Source organism: Anomaloglossus baeobatrachus, chromosome 11 (assembly GCF_048569485.1).
Source record: "Anomaloglossus baeobatrachus isolate aAnoBae1 chromosome 11, aAnoBae1.hap1, whole genome shotgun sequence".
Lineage (NCBI taxonomy): Eukaryota > Metazoa > Chordata > Amphibia > Anura > Aromobatidae > Anomaloglossus > Anomaloglossus baeobatrachus.
The window spans coordinates 47,318,962-47,341,320 of NC_134363.1; the positions used below are offsets into that span (position 1 = coordinate 47,318,962).

Genomic DNA, 22,359 nt, shown 5'->3' on the forward strand with positions numbered 1-22,359 from the left:
ATGTGTGTATACAGGGCCAGATTAAGGTTGGTGGGGGCCCAATAACGTTAACATTTTTAGCCATAACAGTAGAGGACAAACTGTAGCATTTAGATATAAATACTGCACCTCAGTCTCACATTCCCCCTTCTCAGCATACTGTGCCCGCCATACTGTGGCCTCACACTGGCCACCATGCTGCCCCTTCTCTATACTGCACCTCAGTCTTGCATTCCCCCTTCTCAGCATACTGTGCCCTCCATACTGTGCCCTCACACTGGCCACCATGCTGCCCCTTCTCTATACTGCACCTCAGTCTCACATTCCCCCTCCTCAGCATACTGTGCCCTCCATACTGTGCCCTCACACTGGCCACCATGCTGCCCCTTCTCTATACTGCAGCTCAGTCTTGCATTCCCCTCCTCAGCATACTGTGCCCTCCATACTGTGCCCTCACACTTGCCACCATGCTGCCCCTTCTCTATACTGTACCTCAGTCTTGCATTCCCCTCCTCAGCATACTGTGCCCTCCATACTGTGCCCTCACACTGGCCACCATGCTGCCCCTTCTCTATACTGCACCTCAGTCTTGCATTCCCCCTTCTCAGCATACTGTGCCCTCCATACTGTGCCCTCACACTGGCCACCATGCTGCCCCTTCTCTATACTGCACCTCAGTCTTGCATTCCCCCCCTCAGCATACTGTGCCCTCCATACTGTGCCCTCACACTGGCCACCAGGCTGCTCCTTATCTATACTGCCTACCTGCTTCACTATCCAGTCACTACACTGTACCTCAGTCTCACTTTCCCCCTCCTCAGCATACTGTGCCCTCCATACTGTGCCCTCACACTGGCCACCATGCCGCCCCTTCTCTATACTGCCTACCTCCTTCACTATCCAGTCACTATACTGTACCTCAGTCTCACATTCCCCCTCCTCAGCATAATGCACCCTCACACTGGCCACCATGCTGCCCCTTCTCTATACTGCCTGTTTCCTTCACTATCCAGTCACCAGTGGCGTAACTACAGTTTGAGGCCCCGGTGCAAAGTTTGGTCCTGGGCCCCCCCAACTGTACACAACACTCAGGGTATGGGATAGTGTCGCTGAAACTTGGCTCTTTCCTTCAGCACCCAGGTTTCCCATGATCTGAAATCTCTTTCTATCAGCAGCTTTCCCATGCTCTGCTACACATCTTGTCCTCATCATGTACCTTCCCCATGCTCTGCTATACATCTTTCTCTCAGCACCCAGCTTTCCCATGCTCTGCTATACATCTTTCTCTCAGCACCCAGCTTTCCCATGCTCTGCTATACATCTTTCCCTCAGCACCCAGCTTTCCATGCTCTGCTATACATCTTTCCCTCAGCACCCAGCTTTCCCATGCTCTGCTATACATCTTTCCCTCAGCACCCAGCTTTCCCATGCTCTGCTATACATCTTTCTCTCGGCACCCAGCTTTCCCATGCTCTGCTATACATCTTTCCCTCAGCACCCAGCTTCCCCATGCTCTGCTATACATCTTTCTCTCAGCACCCAGCTTTCCCATGCTCTGCTATACATCTTTCCCTCAGCACCCAGCTTTCCCATGCTCTGCTATACATCTTTCCCTCAGCACCCAGCTTTCCCATGCTCTGCTATACATCTTTCCCTCAGCACCCAGCTTTCCAATGCTCTGCTATACATCTTTCCCTCAGCACCCAGCTTTCCCATGCTCTGCTTTACATCTTTCCCTCAGCACCCAGCTTTCCCATGCTCTGCTATACATCTTTCCCTCAGCACCCAGCTTTCCCATGATATCAGAGCATTGGAAAGCTGGGTGCTGAGGGAAAGAGCTTCTTTTCCTCAGCACAAAACTTTCCCATGCCATGCTTTATCTTTGCCCCCTTCATATATAGTTATCCAAATACTATAATGACCCCCACATACCCTTCCATATAGTATAAAGGGTCCCACATAACTCTTCCTATATTATAATGCACCTCCCATAGTCCTCCATGTATTATAATACACTTCACATAGTCCTCCATATAATATAATGTAGAGCATAGTCCTTCATATAATACACATCCGACAGTCCTCGATTTAAGATAATACACATCCCATAGTCCTCCATATAATGCACACCCCATAATCCTCCATATAGTATAATGCACACACTATAATTCTCCATATAGTATAATGCACACACCATAATCCTCCATATAGTATAATGCACACTCCATAATCCTCCATATAGTATAATACACACCCCATAATCCTCCATATAGTATAATGCACCCCCATAATCCTCCATATAGTATAATGCACACTCCATAATCCTCCATATAGTATAATGCACACTCCATAATCCTCCATATCGTATAATGCACACTCCATAATCCTCCATATAGTATAATGCACACTCCATAATCCTCCATATAGTATAATGCACACTCCATAATCCTCCATATAGTATAATGCACACCCCATAAACCTCCATATAGTATAATGCACACTCCATAATCCTCCATATAGTATAATGCACACCCCATAATCCTCCATATAGTATAATGCACCCCCCATAATCCTCCATATAGGATAATGCACACACCATAATCCTCCATATAGTATAATGCACACTCCATAATCCTCCATATAGTATAATGCACACCCCATAATCCTCCATATAGTATAATGCACACCCCATAATCCTCCATATAGTATAATGCACACTCCATAATCCTCCATATAGTATAATGCACACTCCATAATCCTCCATATAGTATAATGCACACTCCATAATCTTCCATATAGTATAATGCACACTCCATAATCCTCCATATAGTATAATGCACACTCCATAATCCTCCATATAGTATAATACACACTCCATAATCTTCCATATAGTATAATGCACACTCCATAATCCTCCATATAGTATAATGCACACTCCATAATCCTCCATATAGTATAATGCACACTCCATAATCCTCCATATAGTATAATGCACACCCCATAATCCTCCATATAGTATAATGCACACTCCATAATCCTCCATATAGTATAATGCACACTCCATAATCCTCCATATAGTATAATGCATACACCATAATCCTCCATATAGTATAATGCACACTCCACAATCCTCCATATAGTATAATGCACACTCCATAATCCTCCATATAGTATAATGCACACTCCATAATCCTCCATATAGTATAATGCACACTCCACAATCCTCCATATAGTATAATGCACACCCCATAATCCTCCATATAGTATAATGCATACACCATAATCCTCCATTTAGTATAATGCACACCCCATAATCCTCCATATAGTATAATGCACCCCCATAATCCTCCATATAGTATAATGCACCCCCATAATCCTCCATATAGTATAATGCACACTCCATAATCCTCCATATAGTATAATGCACACTCCATTATCCTCCATATAAATGCACACTCCATAATCCTCCATATAGTATAATGCACACTCCATAATCCTCCATATAGTATAATGCACACCCCATAATCCTCCATATAGTATAATGCATACACCATAATCCTCCATTTAGTATAATGCACACCCCATAATCCTCCATATAGTATAATGCACCCCCATAATCCTCCATATAGTATAATGCACCCCCATAATCCTCCATATAGTATAATGCACACTCCATAATCCTCCATATAGTATAATGCACACTCCATTATCCTCCATATAAATGCACACTCCATAATCCTCCATATAGTATAATGCACACTCCATAATCCTCCATATAGTATAATGCACACTCCATAATCCTCCATATAGTATAATGCACCCCCATAGACCTCTGGCCACCGCTTAATCATTGATTAAAAAAATAAAAACATGTCCTCACCAGAGGCGTAGCTGGGTTTCAGCTCAGAGCTTGTGTAGACACCCGTATTTTTGGCCCGAGTGTGATCTGATAAAACATCGGATCGCACTCGGACCAATGTTATCAATGAGGCCGTGGTTATGTTCAATTTTGTCCTTGGACCGAGTGGTCTGGGGAAAACAAATTGCAGCGCGCATGCGCACAATGATACAGTTAAGTGTAGCGGCAGGGCCGTAGTTGGCGTTCATGCTGCCCCTACCAGTAAGTCAGTCTATAGCCTCATGCCGATGTGGCTAGAAGTATGCAAATCGCACACTTGTGGTCACATGACGGCCGCTCTCACCGCCGGCACTGGAAAACCCTGACAGCTCGCTGTGCATATGCAATGAGCATTCACATGTCTGCAGTCACAGGCCGGTAAACTGCCAATCAGCTTCATATAATCAAACGGTCAATGATCATATAAAGGGAATCTGACAGCAGGTATTTTCCCTCTAATCTGAGAGCAGCATAACATAGGGGCAGAGATCCTGATTCCAGTGATGTGTCATTACTGGGCTGCTAAGTGTAGTTTTGATAAAATCACTGATTAATCAGCAGCAGATTATCATTACAGGACTACTTGGCCTGTTGCCAGGTAGTCCAGCATATTCATGAGCTTTTATCTGCAGCAAAGAAAACATTGATTTTATCAAAATGACAGCAAACAGTTCAGTAAGTGACACATCACTGGAATCAGGGTCTCTGTCTCTACATTATGCCGCTCTCACATGGGGGAGCAAATCCTGGTGACAGATTCCCTTTAAAGGAGGCGATTGTCCAGTATAAATGCTCCCTTAGATCCAGGTACCTTATTGGTGACTTCTCAGATTGTAATGGTCTCATCCCATTCTTCTTCATCTGGTCCAGACGCCATGATGACCTTGGACATCCACAGCTCGTCTCCGCAGACTTCCATCTTCTCTGGTTTTCCACAACATATCCTAACACGATGCCCTAAAAAATGAGTGTCATTATTACACCTAAATAAAAAATATCCGCACATGCTGTGCACTAAATAACCCGTATACTGTGCACTAAATAACCCGTATACTGTGCACTAAATAACCCGTATACTGTGCACTAAATAACCCGTATACTGTGCACTAAATAACCCGTATACTGTGCACTAAATAACCCGTATACTGTGCACTAAATAACCCGTATACTGTGCACTAAATAACCCGTATACTGTGCACTAAATAACCCGTATACTGTGCAACTGAAAAAAATAATTCCCCCACTATGCCCCTGACAAAAAAGTGACCCCGCATTGTCCCCCTTATGATACATGGCCTCCACACTGCCCCACTCATATACTATGACCACTGCACCATTCCTCCACCATGATTTATGGCCGCCACACTGCCTTTCCTTATGAAAAATATTCGTAAAACCATCCCATCCCATTAACCCCTTCACCCGCGAGCGATTTTCCATTTTTGTTTTTTGCGCCCTTGTTTGAAGAGCCGTAACTTTTTTATTTTTCCGTCAATCTTGCCACATAAGGGCTTGTATTTTGCGGGACGTGTTGTACTTTTAAATTAAACCATACATTGTATCATATAGTGTACTGGAAAATGGCAAAAAAAATGCCAAGTGCGGAAGAATTTTAAAAGAAAGTGTGATTGCACGATTGTTTTTAGGATGTTTTATTCACTGTGTTCACTATATGGTAAAACTGATGTGTGGCTGTGATGCCTCAGGTCGGTGCGAGTTTGTTGACACCAAACATGTATAGGTTTACTGTTATCTAAGGGGTTAAAAAAAAATCAGACGTTTGTCCAAAAAAAGTTGCACATTTTTTGCGCCATTTTCCAAAAACCGTAGCGTTCTCATTTTTCGGGATCTATGGCTCAGTGATGACTTCATTTTTGAGTCTTGAGCTGATGTTTTTAATGATACCATTTTTGGGCAGATGCTATATTTTTATCATCAATGAAATAGGCTGGCAGCACGCACCGATAAAACGCTGCTTTATTCATGCTTTATTCATGCATACAAAAGGCAGGCAAAAGGGGGGAGGGAGCACGCTGGGCAACGGCACCGTTTCACACCACTAGGGGTGATTCCATGGGTCCATCACACACACTACACCCCCATATGTCACACACCCTGCTCCCCATACAGCCTGCACCCCCCATATCACACACACTACACACCCATATCCCACACACCCTGCTCCCTATACAGCCTGCACCCCCCATATCACACACACTACACCCCCATATGTCACACACCCTGCTCACCATACAGCCTGCACCCCCCATATCACACACACTACACCCCCATATGTCACACACCCTGCTCCCCATACAGCCTGCACCCCCCATATCACACACACTACACACCCATATCCCACACACCCTGCTCCCTATACAGCCTGCACCCCCCATATCACACACCCTGCTCCCCATACAGCCTGCACCCCTCATATCACACACACACTACACCCCCATATCACACACCCTGCTCCCCATACAGCCTGCACCCCCCATATCACACACACTACACCTCCATATGTCACACACCCTGCTCACCATACAGCCTGCACCCCCCATATCACACACACTGCACCTCCATATCTCACACCCTGCTCCCCATACAGCCTGCATCCCCCATATCACACACACTACACCTCCATATCTCACACCCTGCTCCCCATACAGCATGCACTCCCCATATCACACACACTGCACCCCCATATCCCACACACCCTGCTCCCCATACAGAGTGCACACCCCATATCACACACACTACACCTCCATATCCCACACACCTTGCTCCCCATACAGCCCGCACCCCCTATATTACACACACTACACCCCCATATGTCACACACCCTGCTCCCCATACAGCCTGCACCCCCCATATCACACACACTGCACCTCCATATCTCACACCCTGCTCCCCATACAGCCTGCATCCCCCATATCACACACACTACACCTCCATATCTCACACCCTGCTCCCCATACAGCCTGCACTCCCCATATCACACACACTGCACCCCCATATCCCACACACCCTGCTCCCCATACAGCCTGCACTCCCCATATCACACACACTGCACCCCCATATCCCACACACCCTGCTCCCCATACAGAGTGCACACCCCATATCACACACACTACACCTCCATATCCCACACACCTTGCTCCCCATACAGCCCGCACCCCCCAATATTACACACACTACACCCCCATATGTCACACACCCTGCTCCCCATACAGCCTGCACCCCCCATATCACACACACTACACCTCCATATGTCACACACCCTGCTCCCCATACAGCCTGCACCCCCCATATCACACACACTACACCTCCATATGTCACACACCCTGCCCCACATACAGCCTGCACCCCCCATATTACACACACTACACCCCCATATGTCACACACCCTGCTCCCCATACAGCCTGCACCCCCCATATCACACACACTACACCTCTATATGTCACACACCCTGCCCCACATGCAGCCTGCACCCCCCATATTACACACACTACACCCCCATATGTCACACACCCTGCTCCCCATACAGCCTGCACCCCCCATATTACACACACTACACCTCCATATGTCACACTCCCTGCTCCCCATACAGCCTGCACCCCCATATCACACACCCTGCTCCCCATACAGCCTGCACCCCCCATATCACACACACTACACCTCCATATGTCACACACCCTGCTCCCCATACAGCCTGCACCCCCCATATCACACACACTACACCTCCATATGTCACACACCCTGCCCCACATACAGCCTGCACCCCCATATCACACACACTACACCTCCATATGTCACACACCCTGCTCCCCATACACCCTGCACCCCCCATATCACACACCCTGCTCCCCATACAGCCTGCACCCCCCATATCACACACACTACACCCCCATGTCATACACCCTGCTCCCCATACAGCCTGCACCCCCCATATCACACACCCTGCTCCCCATACAGCCTGCACCCCCCATATCACACACACACACACTACACCCCCATATCACACACCCTGCTCCCCATACAGCCTGCACCCCCATATCACACACACTACACCTCCATATCTCACACACCCTGCTCCCCATACAGCCTGCAACCCCCATATCACACACACCCTGCCCCACATACCTCACCCTGCCTGTACCCCAACTTACCCCTCTCACTCTGCACCCTTTCACATCCTTCTGTCACAATCTGTAGCCCTCATATGCCACTCCCCCTGCACCCCCCTCCCCCTCATATCCACTCTTTTCTCATTACCAGTCATGTGTCCCAATCTCTTTCAGGAATCGATATCATTATCTTCTGTTTCTTTCTCCCCGGCATTCCTGTGTCTCCTCCCACACAGTCACATGGGCACATGACATCATCGCAGGTCCTGGAAGGATGGCTTCCGTCTGCTGTTTAGGAGCACTTCTGCTCTGCCGCACGTCAGAAACGCCCGGTGGCCTCTCCAGGTCTGGGGCCCCTCTGTCCCCTGATGACACCGGGCCCCCCTGACTCACAGGCCGCCCCCCGGCGGTCGTGTAGTCGGCCACTGAAGAGGGCATCTCCTCTCTTACAGAGAGGAGCCGGCTCTGCAGAGCGGCTGCCGGGCCCCTATAACCGTGCGGGCCTGGTCGCAGTGGCGACCTCTGCGACCGCGGTCGTTACGCCCCTGCCAGTCACTATACTGCACCTCAGTCTCACATTCCCCCTCCTCAGCATGCTGTGCCCTCCATACTGTGCCCTCACACTGGCCACCATGCTGCCCCTTCTCTATACTGCCTACCTGCTTCATTATCCAGTCACTATACTGTACCTCCGTCTCACATTCCCCCTCCTCAGCATACTGTGCCCTCCATACTGTGCCCTCACACTGGCCACCAAGCTGCCCCTTCTCTATACTGCCTACCTGCTTCATTATCCAGTCACTATACTGTACCTCCGTCTCACATTCCCCCTCCTCAGCATACTGTGCCCTCCATACTGTGCCCTCACACTGGCCACCATGCTGCCCCTTCTCTATACTGCCTACCTGCTTCATTATCCAGTCACTATACTGTACCTCCTTCTCACATTCCCCCTCAGCATACTGTGCCCTCCATACTGTGCCCTCACACTGGCCACCATGCTGCCCCTTCTCTATACTGCCTACCTGCTTCATTATCCAGTCACTATACTGTACCTCAGTCTCACATTCCCCCTCCTCAGCATACTGTGCCCTCCATACTGTGCCCTCACACTGGCCACCATGCTGCCCCTTCTCTATACTGCCTACCTGCTTCATTATCCAGTCACTATACTGCACCTCAGTCTCACATTCCCCCTCAGCATACTGTGCCCTCCATACTGTCACCTCACACTGGCCACCATGCTGCCCCTTCTCTATACTGCCTACCTGATTCATTATCCAGTCACTATACTGTACCTCAGTCTCACATTCCCCCTCCTCAGCATACTGTGCCCTCCATACTGTGCCCTCACACTGGCCACCATGCCGCCCCTTCTCTATACTGCCTACCTGCTTCATTATCCAGTCACTATACTGCACCTCAGTCTCACATTCCCCCTCCTCAGCATACTGTGCCCTCCATACTGTGCCCTCACACTGACCACCATGCTGCCCCTTCTCTATACTGCCTACCTGCTTCATTATCCAGTCACTATACTGTACCTCAGTCTCACATTCCCCCTCCTCAGCATACTGTGCCCTCCATACTGTGCCCTCACACTGGCCACCAGGCTGCTCCTTCTCTATACTGCCTACCTGCTTCACTATCCAGTCACTATACTGTACCTCCGTCTCACATTCCCCCTCCTCAGCATACTGTGCCTCCATACTGTGCCCTCACACTGGCCACCAGGCTGCCCCTTCTCTATACTGCCTACCTGCTTCACTATCCAGTCACTATACTGTACCTCCGTCTCACATTCCCCCTCCTCAGCATACTGTGCCTCCATACTGTGCCCTCACACTGGCCACCAGGCTGCTCCTTCTCTATACTGCCTACCTGCTTCACTATCCAGTCACTATACTGTACCTCCGTCTCACATTCCCCCTCCTCAGCATACTGTGCCTCCATACTGTGCCCTCACACTGGCCACCAGGCTGCTCCTTCTCTATACTGCCTACCTGCTTCACTATCCAGTCACTATACTGTACCTCAGTCTCACATTCCCTCTCCTCAGCATACTGTGCCCTCCATACTGTGCCCTCACACTGACCACCATGCTGCCCCTTCTCTATACTGCCTACCTGCTTCATTATCCAGTCACTATACTGTACCTCCGTCTCACATTCCCCCTCCTCAGCATACTGTGCCCTCCATACTGTGCCCTCACACTGGCCACCAAGCTGCCCCTTCTCTATACTGCCTACCTGCTTCATTATCCAGTCACTATACTGTACCTCCGTCTCACATTCCCCCTCCTCAGCATACTGTGCCCTCCATACTGTGCCCTCACACTGGCCACCATGCTGCCCCTTCTCTATACTGCCTACCTGCTTCATTATCCAGTCACTATACTGTACCTCCGTCTCACATTCCCCCTCAGCATACTGTGCCCTCCATACTGTGCCCTCACACTGGCCACCATGCTGCCCCTTCTCTATACTGCCTACCTGCTTCATTATCCAGTCACTATAGTGTACCTCAGTCTCACATTCCCCCTCCTCAGCATACTGTGCCCTCCATACTGTGCCCTCACACTGGCCATCATGCTGCCCCTTCTCTATACTGCCTACCTGCTTCATTATCCAGTCACTATACTGCACCTCAGTCTCACATTCCCCCTCAGCATACTGTGCCCTCCATACTGTGCCCTCACACTGGCCACCATGCTGCCCCTTCTCTATACTGCCTACCTGCTTCATTATCCAGTCACTATACTGTACCTCAGTCTCACATTCCCCCTCCTCAGCATACTGTGCCCTCCATACTGTGCCCTCACACTGGCCACCATGCCGCCCCTTCTCTATACTGCCTACCTGCTTCATTATCCAGTCACTATACTGCACCTCAGTCTCACATTCCCCCTCCTCAGCATACTGTGCCCTCCATACTGTGCCCTCACACTGACCACCATGCTGCCCCTTCTCTATACTGCCTACCTGCTTCATTATCCAGTCACTATACTGTACCTCAGTCTCACATTCCCCCTCCTCAGCATACTGTGCCCTCCATACTGTGCCCTCACACTGGCCACCATGCTGCCCCTTCTCTATACTGCCTACCTCCTTCACTATACAGTCACTATACTGTACCTCCGTCTCACATTCCCCCTCCTCAGCATACTGTGCCTCCATACTGTGCCCTCACACTTACCACCATGCTGCCCCTTCTCTATACTGCCTACCTGCTTCACTATCCAGTCACTATACTGTACCTCAGTCTCACATTCCCCCTCCTCAGCATACTGTGCCTCCATACTGTGCCCTCACACTGACCACCATGCTGCCCCTTCTCTATACTGCCTACCTGCTTCATTATCCAGTCACTATACTGTACCTCCGTCTCACATTCCCCCTCCTCAGCATACTGTGCCCTCCATACTGTGCCCTCACACTGGCCACCATGCTGCCCCTTCTCTATACTGCCTACCTCCTTCACTATACAGTCACTATACTGTACCTCCGTCTCACATTCCCCCTCCTCAGCATACTGTGCCTCCATACTGTGCCCTCACACTTACCACCATGCTGCCCCTTCTCTATACTGCCTACCTGCTTCACTATCCAGTCACTATACTGTACCTCAGTCTCACATTCCCCCTCCTCAGCATACTGTGCCTCCATACTGTGCCCTCACACTGACCACCATGCTGCCCTTTCTCTATACTGCCTACCTGCTTCATTATCCAGTCACTATACTGTACCTCCGTCTCACATTCCCCCTCCTCAGCATACTGTGCTCTCCATACTGTGCCCTCACACTGGCCACCATGCCGCCCCTTCTCTATACTGCCTACCTGCTTCATTATCCAGTCACTATACTGCACCTCCGTCTCACATTCCCCCTTCTCAGCATACTGTGCTCTCCATACTGTGCCCTCACACTGGCCACCATGCTGCCCCTTCTCTATACTGCTTATCCCCCCCCACTACCAGTCTCTATTCTATGTGTCCCTCACACTTTTATTTCCCAATACTGTCTACTTACAATTTTCTCCCACCATACTGCTGCCTCACACTTTCCAATGGTGCCCCCTGATTGCTGTGCAGGGGCAGATATGCCGCATGCCCCCCAAAGGTATGCCCCTGTACAGTGTACAGGAGAATACATGACTGGTACACGCAGGGCCGGCTCCAGGTTTTTGTAGGTCCTGGGCGAAAGAGTCTCAGTGGGCCCCATCCACACATAGACATGCACAGATACATACACATACAGTATATATTTAAAGAGAAATTCAAAACAACACATATAGACATAAATCTAGACACAGCCATATACACTGACATACACAGACACACATCATACATGCACACACAGACACATTTTTATATATATTTCTAATATTGGGAAGCCGGCAACTGTCTCATTCACCTCCCCGCTTGTCTCCATCCAGCTCCTCCTGGGCATGTGTCTGTGCCACGCTGATTGGTGGCAGTCACTAACAGACATGGCCGCACATAGAACACACTGACACTGCTGTATATACATCACAAAAGAGGCTGGGGACATACACATTACTGTGGGGCATACATATTACTGAGATAAGGGGTATACAGTAATGGGGGCATACAGCTCTAGAAAGGGGCAGTGGCTCTGAGGTGGGGGGACAAACAGCTCTGAGGTGGGGGGGACAAACAGCTCTGGGGGTATAGTAGTATTTAGCCCCCATATTCCTCAATATAGTGTTATGAAGCTCCCATAGTCGTCCATATAGTATTATGCAGCCCCCGTATGGCACTATGCAGCCCCCATATGGCACTATGCAGCCCCCATATAGCACAATGCAAACCCATGTAGCATTAGGCATCCTTACGTAGTACACAGCCCCTATATAGCATAGTGCAGACGAGATAGCATTAGGCACCTTCATATAGTATACAGCCCATATATAGCACACTGCAGACCCAGATAGTGTTAGGCATCCTCACGTAGTACACAGCCCCTATATAGCACAGTACAGACCCAGATAGCATTAGGCATCCTCATGGAGTATACAGCCCGTATATAGCACAGTGCAGAGCCAGATAGCATTAGGCATCCTCACGTAGTATACAGCCCCTTTACAGCACAGTGCAGAGCCAGATAGCATTAGGCATACTCACGTAGTACGCAGCCCCTATATAGCACAGTACAGACCCAGATAGCATTAGGCATGCTCACGTATACAGCCCGTATATAGCACAGTGCAGAGCAAGATAGCATTAGGCATGCTCACGTAGTATACAGTCCATATATAGCACAGTGCAGAGCCAGATAGCATTAGGGATGCTCACGTAGTATACAGCCCGTATATAGCACAGTGCAGAGCAAGATAGCATTAGGCATGCTCACGTAGTATACAGTCCATATATAGCACAGTGCAGAGCCAGATAGCATTAGGCACTCTCATGTAGTACATAGCCCCTATATAGCATAGTGCAGACCAGATAGCATTAGGCTCCTTCATGTAGTATACAGCCCATATATAGCACAATGCAGAACCAGATAGCATTAGGCACCCTCACGTACTACACAGCCCCTATATAACACAGTGCAGAGAGCCAGATAGCATTAGACACCCTCATGTAGTATACAGCCGCCATATCATTTAATGCACCCCCATGGTCGTCTGGCCACAGTGATTGTACATACTCACTTCTCCTCGTTCCCCAGCTGCTCCGGTCTCTTCAGCGTGTCCATTGCTGTCGCTCGCTCTGACCTCTCAGGAGGCGCACAGTGATGACGTCACCGCGCTCCGCTGCAGAGCTATCAGTGTCGACAGACACAGTGAGGAGAATCATGAGAGAGCGCGCCGCTCCATCTCATCATTGCTCTAAACTGTATTGGCAACTGCGATGCCGATACAATTGATAGCGTGATCCTCGGCGGGGGGAGGCCGGTGACAGCGCGGGCACCGGGCCCCCCTGACTAGCGGTACGCTACTCCTGTCACCACGAGTGGGCCCCTCTGGTAGCCCAGGGCCCCGGCATTTAACTGGGATTAATGTGATACAGACACCAGATGTTATACAATATACACAGTATTATATACCATCTGATGTGCGTACACAGTATATCACACTACTCTGTACACTGGATGTGGGATACCATATACACAGATATACAATGTCCTGCACTGATCACACCTGGACCTACAGGACCTCACATATTCTATATGTAATACGGGCCATATAGTGTAATCTGTCCTGCAGGCTCAGATGTGATCAGTGCAGGATCTGTGTAGTGATGTCTCTGCTGGAGCTCAGTGTTATTGCAGGGGAGGGATGAGGCTGATGACCCGGCACTGACAGCCCGACCTGATCTGCAGCAGTTCACACTCCTGCAATAACTCACACTAATCCCGCCGGCAGAGCTGCCGCTGACACTATGAAATCCAGTCCTGCTCCCTCCTCACTGCAGCCTCCTGCCCGGCACCATGTAGGATGACGTCATACTCACCGTAATCCACTGAGGCCTCTGCTCCGGTCCTCCCACAAGCTCCTCTACGGCAGGAAGAAGCATCAGGTGCGCGGTGATGTCATCCTTGCAGACACAGCGGGCGTGTGTGTGTGTGTGTGTATATATGTGTGTATATAATATACATACATATATATATATATGTATATATATAATATATATACTGCTCAGAAAAATAAAGAACGTTTAGAACTAGGATGTGGTATTTTAGTGTTCTATATCTTTTTGAGCAAAAAAAAAAAACCCAAATATATATTACACAATTTATAGTTGTATAAAAAAAAATGACATAGCGCTCCGCAGAATTTTTGATTCTCAGCGCACAAAGCAGACGGCTACGGGCTGCCACCCCCATCTGCCTGGCTTTACCTTGGCTGGCAATCAAAATACAGGGAAGCCCTTTTTTTTAGTTACTTAAAAAAAAAAGTGTGGGCTCTCGCTGCTTTTTCTATTGCTAGCTAAGGGTAATCCAAGCAGCTACTGGCTGCTAACCCCCACTGTTTGGTGTTACCTTCACTGGTAATGAAAAATCCAGGGAAGCCCCCTTTTTCTTTTAAAAAAAAAGTTTTGCCAAAAAAAACAAAAAAAAGTGGACTTTTCCAAATTTTGTATGCTAGCAAAGTACAGCAGGCAGGTACGGGCTGCCCCAACCCCCAGCTGCCTATTTGTACCTATCTGGGAACCAAAAATATTGGGAAGCTATTTTTTTTTTTTTATTTCATTAAATTAAAGAAAAACAACGGGGTCTTCGCCAAATTTTTGTGTCCAGCCAGGTACAACTAGACAGCTGGGGATAGGAACCTGCAGCACAGGTTGACTGTGACCCCCCGCTATGAATTACAGTCCGCAGCCGCCCCAGAAAATGGCACTTAAAAGAACCATCTTCTGGCGCTGTATTCAACTCTTCCAGCGGCCCTGGGAAAAAAAAAAAAAAAAAAAAAAGAAATACACAGACACACTTAGGGACTCCTCCATCTTTATTACTCCTCACCCCTCTACGATCCTGGTCTTCTGTCTTCAACAGATCTAGCTCTGCTATATCAGAATGCACGGGGCAAGGGAAGAACGATGCTACCCTCGCTGTGTAATCACTGAGTGATCAGAGGCTGCGGGTTGGTAAGCGGTGGTGTCACCGCTGCCATAGTAACCAAACGAGCGGGTTACTATTGCAACGGTCATCTCCAATCACCTGATTCCTGGTGCCGCTATTCATCACCAGCTGTGGCAGCCAATCCCTGCATGTGGGCCAACACTGTAAAGATCGCCAACATGCAGGGAGGGGGCCAAGCATCTTGCCGGTACATGGCACTCACCGAGTACTGAGATACTTGAGCGAGCACTGCGTATCGGTGAGATGCACCGTCAGGACCTAGCATGATGTCATAGCCATGTGACTGGTCTGTAACCAACGAGGTAATACAACATTGACACGTGACTGGTCATATGGGTATGACGTTGTGGCACCCCTGAATACATCAGGGTGCCACTGGGTACTGCATCCTTACCCAGGGTGCAGGGCTCACCCCCCATGGTTCAAGGTACCCAAGAAACCGATGTCACTCCCATCTGCACTACAAAACCCAATCACCTCACAGCAGTCACACCAGGGGAGTGGACAAACTGAAAATGGGCCGGCCACTGGGGGACTGAGCGGGAGACGAGATAGAAGTGAAGTAGGCTCCAAAGGAGGAGCTGGGAGAGAGCTCCGGGGGAGCTAGGGACACTGGTTGGGTTGCAAGCGGTGATCCGAGTCCAGAGGAGTCGGGGACCGGTAGCAGGGACATGGGACAAGGGTGTGACGGACAGTCTTAGGAGGACTGTCTGCACCAGAAGGCCCAAAAGAACTAACCAGTACTGAGCACGACGGGGGTACAGGACCCTAGGTCAGGAGCAGATTCAAGGTCCTGGCAATTCACCTGTAAGGGAGAGGCCCTCGAAGGGACTTCCCTCTTAGCTCAGAGGTTGAGGGCATCAGCACAACGAGGGGGACAGGGGTGTATCCAAACAAAGTAACCCACTAAAGTCCCACGTGCCAGCCCTCTAGAGCACAGCTACACTACAAATAGTGAGCAAGGCCCCCCAACAGCTTCAAGCCATGGGGGACCACTAACGGACGTCAAATTGTGCACAGAGGCAGGCTCCGGATCACTAAGTGACATTGGTGGGACCAGGTACTTGGACGGACTCCCGGCAGCTGTACACAGACTTTGGTTCACCTGCAGGTGTGCGTGTGCCTCCCTTTCTAAAATACCTCCAGCACCACGACTACCCACAGTGAGTACCCTGGTCCCCTGCACCCCGTCTTCCCAAAGCACCAACACCCTGAGTCCAGGGCCTTCCCTACCTGCGGAGGGATTGAAACCTTGCTACTCCACACCATCTGCCCCGGTACTCCTTCCAGCAGTGGCAGTACTCCTTTTACCGCAACCCGCAGGTGGCATCACGAACTAATACCCTGTAAATACCCCCTTTCACGGAGCAAAGTATCCACCAACTCGGGTCCCTCGAGCCACCATGATTCCGATCCGAGCATCCCGACCAACACCGGGGCGGTACAACGTCATGGAAGGTCCCATCGTCAGTGCTGGTTACTGGGACAGCACAGCGATGATCAGAAGCCGAAGCGGTGGGAAACAGTCTGCAGGACGCGTCGCGGGAGCGGTAAGTATAATGACAATGTTTATTATTAGCTGTATTCTTTGTTTTACAGACCCCCCCCCCCCAATCACATAACTGTAAAGTCCAAGTTTGGTGTTCGGATGCAAGACAGTGTTCTCATAATCCGAACTTTACAAGACGCTCAGGCGAGTCTCCCAAACATCGGGAGGACTTACCCATCAATTAAATGAGACTTGCAGTACCCAGGAGTGACCACTACATGATGGAGGGCGCTGTGGTGTCCTTGCTCTGTACATGGTTTATGGCAAATCATTTACCATGGAGCTGTCATTTCTAATAGTTACTCTGTACAAAGTGACAAAATAGAGGATGTGACACCAGACGAGACAATCTTTGCTGCACAGAATTTTTATTTGACTTTTCAGAGCAAATCCCTGACCCCAGAGCCCCCCTCCCTCCCTGATTTTCACACCATAGCTCTTGTATGTGACCACACACACACACACACACACACACACACACACACACCGGACATTAGTCATCCAGGGTCATCTTATCAAAGAGATATTCTCCCATGCCGACTTCTGCCGCCTTCACGCGTTTCAGGTTAGTGATGTGATCTCCCAGTTTCTTGATCAGCTCCACTTCCTTCTCCAGATATTCATCCTCCAGGAAGTCACACATCTGCATGGGGAGAGATGCCGGACATTAGCACATTACATGGGCAGTGTGAAGTCAATGGTGATTAAGGCACGGGGCAGGGGACATGGAAGCCCCCATAGAAAGAATGATTGCGCAGGAGGAGTCAGATCTTAATATTTTAGTAACTTCCATTTTAAAAAAATGGAATATAATATCCATAGACAAAGCATAATTATGCCGATTGCTGCACTTTGCAGGATAATTATGTGGTAATTGTCCATCAAGGTGGATTTTTTTTTTTTTTTTTTTTTTTTTTTTTTATGTACCCCAAAATGGGGCCATGGAACACTAGTTTCCTGGGGACTCTACAGTTATAGGGAGTCCAGGGTCCAGTCCAGGGTGAAGAATAAATTTGGGGAGGGTGTCAGGAAAATTGAGCACAAAAGGAGAACTTCTTCCCAATGAGGCCATGGGCACACATTGAGCGTTTGGCTGTAGAAGTGTCTGCACCATTTCTAGATGCCAGGAAATAAAAAAAACAAAAAAACAAAAAACACAAAACCGCACTGTGTCTTTGACCTTACACTCCAGATAATGGCAGTTTTGGGCTGTGCACCATGTCTAGCTGATAAGGGTGAGACTGTCACATTGGAGGTCTAGTGCATGAAGTTTTGACTTGCCTCTTTGGCCCAGACAAAGAGGTCTGATGACAGCTCGGGGCAAAGGAGAGGCGGGAGCCTCCAAGAAACAGTTTGACAATGAGAAAGGTAACATTTGAAGAGCGTCATAAATGGCACATTCCGTGCAGGATCACATCACACAGTTTTATTGTGCGGAATATTCACAAATATGAACTTGCAGTACTATGCAAGTTATACAGTCACTTACATGAGGGTCCACGTGGTCAGTAGCGATCTTATGAAGGTCCAGCAGAGCCTGATTTACGCTCTTTTCAAGCTTCAGTGCGTACTCCATAGCATTGGTGCCATTCCCCCATTCATCAGCCTCAGCTTTCTATAGGGAAAAAGCAAAACAATAGTTAATAGCAGGAGAACTTCTAGCTGCAGATGACACAATATAAAAAAAAAATTCTATCCATGTTAAATAATTTTGTGCAAAACAGACTTTGGGCATGTTCACACAGAGGGCTTTTTTTGTTAATTTTTTTCTGCAGATTTACCTTTGTTTTATGCAAATTCATGCTAATAAAAAGCTGTTTCAGTCCCAACAAAGTGAGATTTCTGAAACCTCATGCACACATGCAGATTTTTCCTGAATTTTGCTGCAGATTTCAAAGAATGAGCATGTCAATTCTTTGCAGCATTTTTTTAATTGATACAACCCATTTTGAGATATATAGATATATGGTTTTTTTTCCTGACCAAAACCTGATCTTGTGGCAGGAAGTCTCCTTTGAGTCATTGCGGTTTTTTTCTACAAAATGGGTTGCATCAATTGGAGAAAAAAAAAAAAAAAAAAAAAAGTGCAAAAATGCTGAAGTAGTGACATGCTCCTTTGAAACCTGCAGCAAAAAAAAACAGGTATTTGACAAAATAGGAAAGGAAAACAAAAATAAAATAAAAGTGTGCATGTGTTTGAGCATGAGGTTTCAGAAATCCGACTTTGCTGGGACTACAAAAAGCAGCATTTTATGAACATAAAACCAAGGCAAATCTGCAGGAAAAAAAAAAAACAAAAAACACAGCAAAAACTTACCAAAAAAAAGCCCTGTGTGAACATACCCTAAGGCTATGTGCCCACGGTAGCTTGCTTCTGCTGCAGAAAACCTGCAGATTTATCTGGATTTTCTAGATAAATCCGCAGGTTTCAGCAAGTACAGACACTCCCCATTTTATCCTATTGGACATTGGGAGTGCTGTGTCCATGCTGCGGATGTCCCGCAGCTGCACGCAACTGCATGTCAATTATTCATGCGGAATTACCTGTGGAAATCCCGGCCCTCCGCTATGGAGATAGAGGCCGGGACATCCGCAGGTAAGTCTGCAGGTTTACTGCAGATATATCGCTGTACTACCGCAGCTAAAAATAGCTGCGGATGCCGGCGGGCAGCTGGGTAAACCTTTGGCCGTACCTGCAGATATATCCGCAGGTATGACCTCCCGTGGGCACATAGCCTAAGTGTTCTCATCTAGATCAGGTTTCACAAACGCCAGTCCTCAGGGACACTACAGATCAGGTTTTCAGGCTTTTTTTTTTTTAACCATTGCGCAAGTCAGAGAATCTTTAAGACATCAGATATTGCTCCATTGTTGTCACCTGTACAATATTAGAGGAAATCCTGTGACCTGATGGGTGCCCTGAGGGTTGGATGAAACAGATCTACATAGAATCAGTGGTGGTGGTGAGGACTTTGTGCCTCTTGGGAAGACTAAATACCCACTGGGAATATATATTTTTATGGATGCTTAAAACATTCTCACCTTGATGTTCTGAAGAACAATTCTTCCTCCTCGTTTGTTCTGGAACTTCAGAAACTTCTCGGCCTGTTCTCGCTTTTCCTCAGACTGTTCACGGAAAAACTTCGAGAACTTGGCCAATGCTACATCATCCCGGTCAAAAAAGAAGCCCTACAAAAAAAAAAAAAAAAAAAATAAATAAAGTAAATTATAATATAATGAAAACCATGAAAGGAGAAAGAAAAAAAAAAAAAAAAAAGTAAAAAAAAGGAACCAAAAATGTGGAGCTTGTACATTTCAGACTTTTCCAATTGTGAATGTGACTTGCATCTACAATACAGGTGCACAAATTAATGCAACAACCTGTTGTATGGTGGAAAAATTATATATTTTTTACATGAAAAAAAAAAAAAAGTCAATAGTGAGAAACTGTTGCTCTAAAGAGTATTTAGGGAAGATACATTTACATTATTGTGCCTAAGTATAAAATGTAGTCTTTTGTTAATATTTGTTTTTCATTTGCTTTTTCTCTTTTCCTTTCTGTAATTCTTTTGGAAAAAATATTCCATTTTAAAAAATATATTATATATATATATTATATAAAAATGTATAATAAATTAAAAATATATAATTTTGTTTTAATTGAACATTCTTTCCAAAAGAATTACAGAAAGGAAAGGAGAAACTAAAAACAAATATAAACAAGACTACATTTTATACTTTTACATTATTTTGTCTCTATCTTCCCTAATATATATTATATATAGAGAAGAACAAAAAGGATAACTTTAGTAACCAACCCCTCAAAACTGAATCCTGGAGCTATAATCAGAAGGACACTAATGAGTTACATTAGTGACACATGGAATCTGGAATCTAGAGACACTATACATTAGGAATTACAAGCCATGGCATGCTTTGACTTGTGGTTCCCCAATAGCTCCTATGGTGCTCATATACTCACGATGGACTGGTAAGTATAGGAAGCCTGAAGCACCAGGTTGGTGATGCGGTTGACCCCAGCCTCGCTGTCCTGGTGGTAGTTCTGGCGGATCTGTGAGCTCATGATGATGATGGTGGTAGTAGCTTCTTTCACAAGGAGGTTCTGGAGATCAGGACTAGTCCGGTGGATCTGGCACAGAGAATCCCTTTTCCGTTCAAACACTGTTGAAGCAAGAAGTAGGATCTCCTGTGATCACTCTGCAGGACACACAGCTGCTCTCTGGCTTTTATACACTCATTGGGTGGAGTCCTCCAAAAACACAATCCACCCATTATATCAGCTCACATTGTCCGGATTGGCTTGTCATTCAGTAAAGGGCGTAAAACAGAATATTCACCGGAAAGGAAAAAGTTAAATGTTAACCCTCTAAGATCAGAGTTCCGGAATTATAAATTGCATCAAAATATTGCATGTAATATTGGATACATTTAATTCTTTCGAACATTCCAGAATGTGCCGCATCTTTATGGAACTACAGACACTTCTTAACTCTTTCGGTCACTCATAGAATATCTTGCATGGAAAAGATTTGGGGGCAGATTCATTAAAATGTTTCAAACAATCCCATTGCAGATTTTATTTACATGAGCGTATAACACGGCCGGATGTTTTATCGGATAGGACTCGGACCAGTGTTATATTATGGTGCCGATCTGCAATTTTTTCTCATGCCGATCCAATATAAGAAATCAATTGTAGCCGCTGTATGTGGCTTCAAAAATCAGATCATACAAGTCTATGGGAACCTGCGAAACATCGGACTGCACTGATGACATCGATTGAGCATTAAGTCTATCGCCACCTAGTAGTCATCAATGGCACTGCACTTCTTTATCTTAAAGGGAAGGTGTCGAGGTTTTTTATTTTTGTATTAAAAATAGGGATTATGAAATCCAATATTTTTAATACAAAATTAAAATCACTGCTTATTTAGTTTTTATTTAATTCTAATTTTACTGAAGCACTGTGGGCTGCCATGCTGGATTTGCTGTGTGTAACGACAGTTACTCACTCCTTTATGGCAGCCCCTGTGCATAGAGAACAGTGGTCAGGATCCGACCCCATTTAGTAACGTTAGAGTAGGCGTCTGCTGTGAAATGAATGCGCCCCCTGGGCTGTCCAGATCACAGCAAAGGGAGGAGATCGGCGCCATCATTGGGGAGCTCACAGCCATGG

The 22,359-nt window shown here is 47.2% G+C and overlaps 1 protein-coding gene across 1 annotated transcript; it reads right to left on the reverse strand.

Moving 5' to 3' along the window:
* Positions 1-17,563: 17,563 nt before the first annotated feature.
* LOC142256006 (ferritin light chain, oocyte isoform-like) lies at positions 17,564-21,403 on the reverse strand. Its single transcript, XM_075327488.1, has 4 exons — positions 21,145-21,403; positions 20,205-20,351; positions 18,652-18,777; positions 17,564-17,805 (listed from the first exon to the last, which is right to left on the reverse strand). Exons 1-4 carry the CDS (start codon positions 21,244-21,246, stop codon positions 17,656-17,658), a joined length of 525 nt encoding a protein of 174 aa, XP_075183603.1. The 5' UTR covers positions 21,247-21,403; the 3' UTR covers positions 17,564-17,655.
* Between the last annotated feature and the right edge of the window lie 956 nt (positions 21,404-22,359).